Source organism: Acanthisitta chloris, unplaced genomic scaffold, assembly GCF_000695815.1.
Source record: "Acanthisitta chloris isolate BGI_N310 unplaced genomic scaffold, ASM69581v1 scaffold6176, whole genome shotgun sequence".
NCBI classification, from domain to species: domain Eukaryota; kingdom Metazoa; phylum Chordata; class Aves; order Passeriformes; family Acanthisittidae; genus Acanthisitta; species Acanthisitta chloris.
Window position 1 is genome coordinate 1 of NW_008677517.1, and position 1713 is coordinate 1713.

The following is a 1713-nucleotide window of genomic DNA, read 5'->3' on the forward strand; positions in this document are numbered from 1 at the left end:
CGGTTCGGCAGTAAGGTGCTCTCCCCCGTGTGCCCCGGTCGCCTGCTTCCTGCTGCTGTTCGGTACTCCGCTTGGGGCTAAGCCGTTTCTGGGCACAGCTGGTGGGACAGTTCCTACATGAAACACTCGTGTTTTGATGCGTTTAATGCTTTCCTGCGCCGCCAGGAGTTAGGGACCTTGGCAGGTTCTCGTGGATGTGCATTGAGATTCTGCGTGAGCAGCTCCGTAAGGGTCAGCACTGCCTCAGTCTCACTACCAAATCACTTCATAGCCCAAACTCCTGGCACTGGCTCCAGGATTGGATTCTGGACTGTGTTTCTTTTGTGCAGACCTTTACTGAAGAGGCTTCTCAGCTTCTGTTGCTCATGTTATCATTTAAAACAGAGTTTGTTGGCTCAGCATAAACAGTGACAGGAATGCTTTCCAAGGTAATTGAGCTCTGCAGCTCCACTGTCAAACCTGGTGCTTGTCCAGGCCGATTCAATGTCTGAATGCAGTAAATACTGTTTAGACGAACATTACGATGTGCAGTTACACATATCTCGATTCAATTTCTGCAATGCTGACTTGCTTTCCATCTAGCATTTCCACACAGGATTCAAGAACGTGGCAGCTTCCATGTCACTCGAGGGTAGACAAACTGTGGTTCAGAGCATCAAGTAACCAGAAAGGAAAGCACACAGATCCATAGGCCTGTACCTTAAATCACAGTGGTTGATGCATCAGCCTGAATTATTGTCTTTATTTAGCAGTCTGTCCTTAGAAATTGTTTTTCTCCCTGGATATCAGATAGTGACTGTCACAGATTATCTTGTCTGTTTATTTCACCATGGCTGCTGCTTCTGATTGCACAACAATGGACTTTTTGCCCCCTTTGTTCTCTCCTGTTTTTCTTCCTCATCTTTTCACATTCAGCCTTTACAAATAACCTATGAGACTTTGCTTCCATAACACTTCTCCCTCCCTAATCCATCAGCTGGCCCCATGTCCACAGTATAACAAACCTGCAAGCTGTTCTGTATCAAAGGTTTTGGTTCTCCTAAGTTTCGTGTCCTCCTGTTAACAACACCCAGAGCACAGACAATCTAATCTGTGTTATAAACTGCATCTGTGAAAATTGAGAATCACTTTAGCTCTTTTAGAAGTGTTTTATTTTCTTGTCTGAGGCTTTCATGTCATTAGCACCTGTTTCTGTCCAGGCTGCCAGCCCACCATGCTGATTTCCAGTCCCCAAGTCAGGAGGACCCGACTCCTCTCCCTCCCATCAGCGAGCGCCTGGCCCTGCTCCATCCCTCCCGCGAGCTGCTGGACTACTACCGCCAGAGGATTGCTGCCTTCGATGAGGAGCGGGAGGATTTGGTGAACAGGCTGGAGAGATACAAAGAAACACATGATGAGCAGGTTAGGAAACAAGTTTTTGAACAATGATGGAATAATATCCATACACAAATTTAGTGTTTTTCTTCTATTGACGATTCAGCACAGATGTCGTAAGATTTACACTAGTGTGGTAGGATTGAGCTAAGAATAAATGAATAGATTTGGGGGTTTAATTGTAACATTTATCTCTATCAAAGCCAACAGAAACATGCCCATAGAATATTCTAAAGTTGTTACAGTTTGGTGATGTCTTCACAGTGGGGTTTTTGCTTCTGTTTTTTAATCTTAAGGCCTGAGTTTAGATGCTCAGACTCCATGCTGTCCAACCTCTTT

The 1713-nt window shown here is 45.2% G+C and overlaps 1 protein-coding gene across 1 annotated transcript in view; it reads left to right on the top strand.

Moving 5' to 3' along the window:
* Positions 1–1199: 1199 nt before the first annotated feature.
* The window catches only part of CCDC77 (coiled-coil domain containing 77), a gene marked incomplete at its 5' end in the record, with an annotated part of 11388 nt that continues 10874 nt past the window's right edge, over positions 1200–1713 (top strand). The window contains one exon of the mRNA XM_009076528.1: positions 1200–1401. Coding sequence (XP_009074776.1) covers positions 1200–1401 — 202 coding nt within the window. The remainder of the gene's footprint in view (positions 1402–1713) is intronic.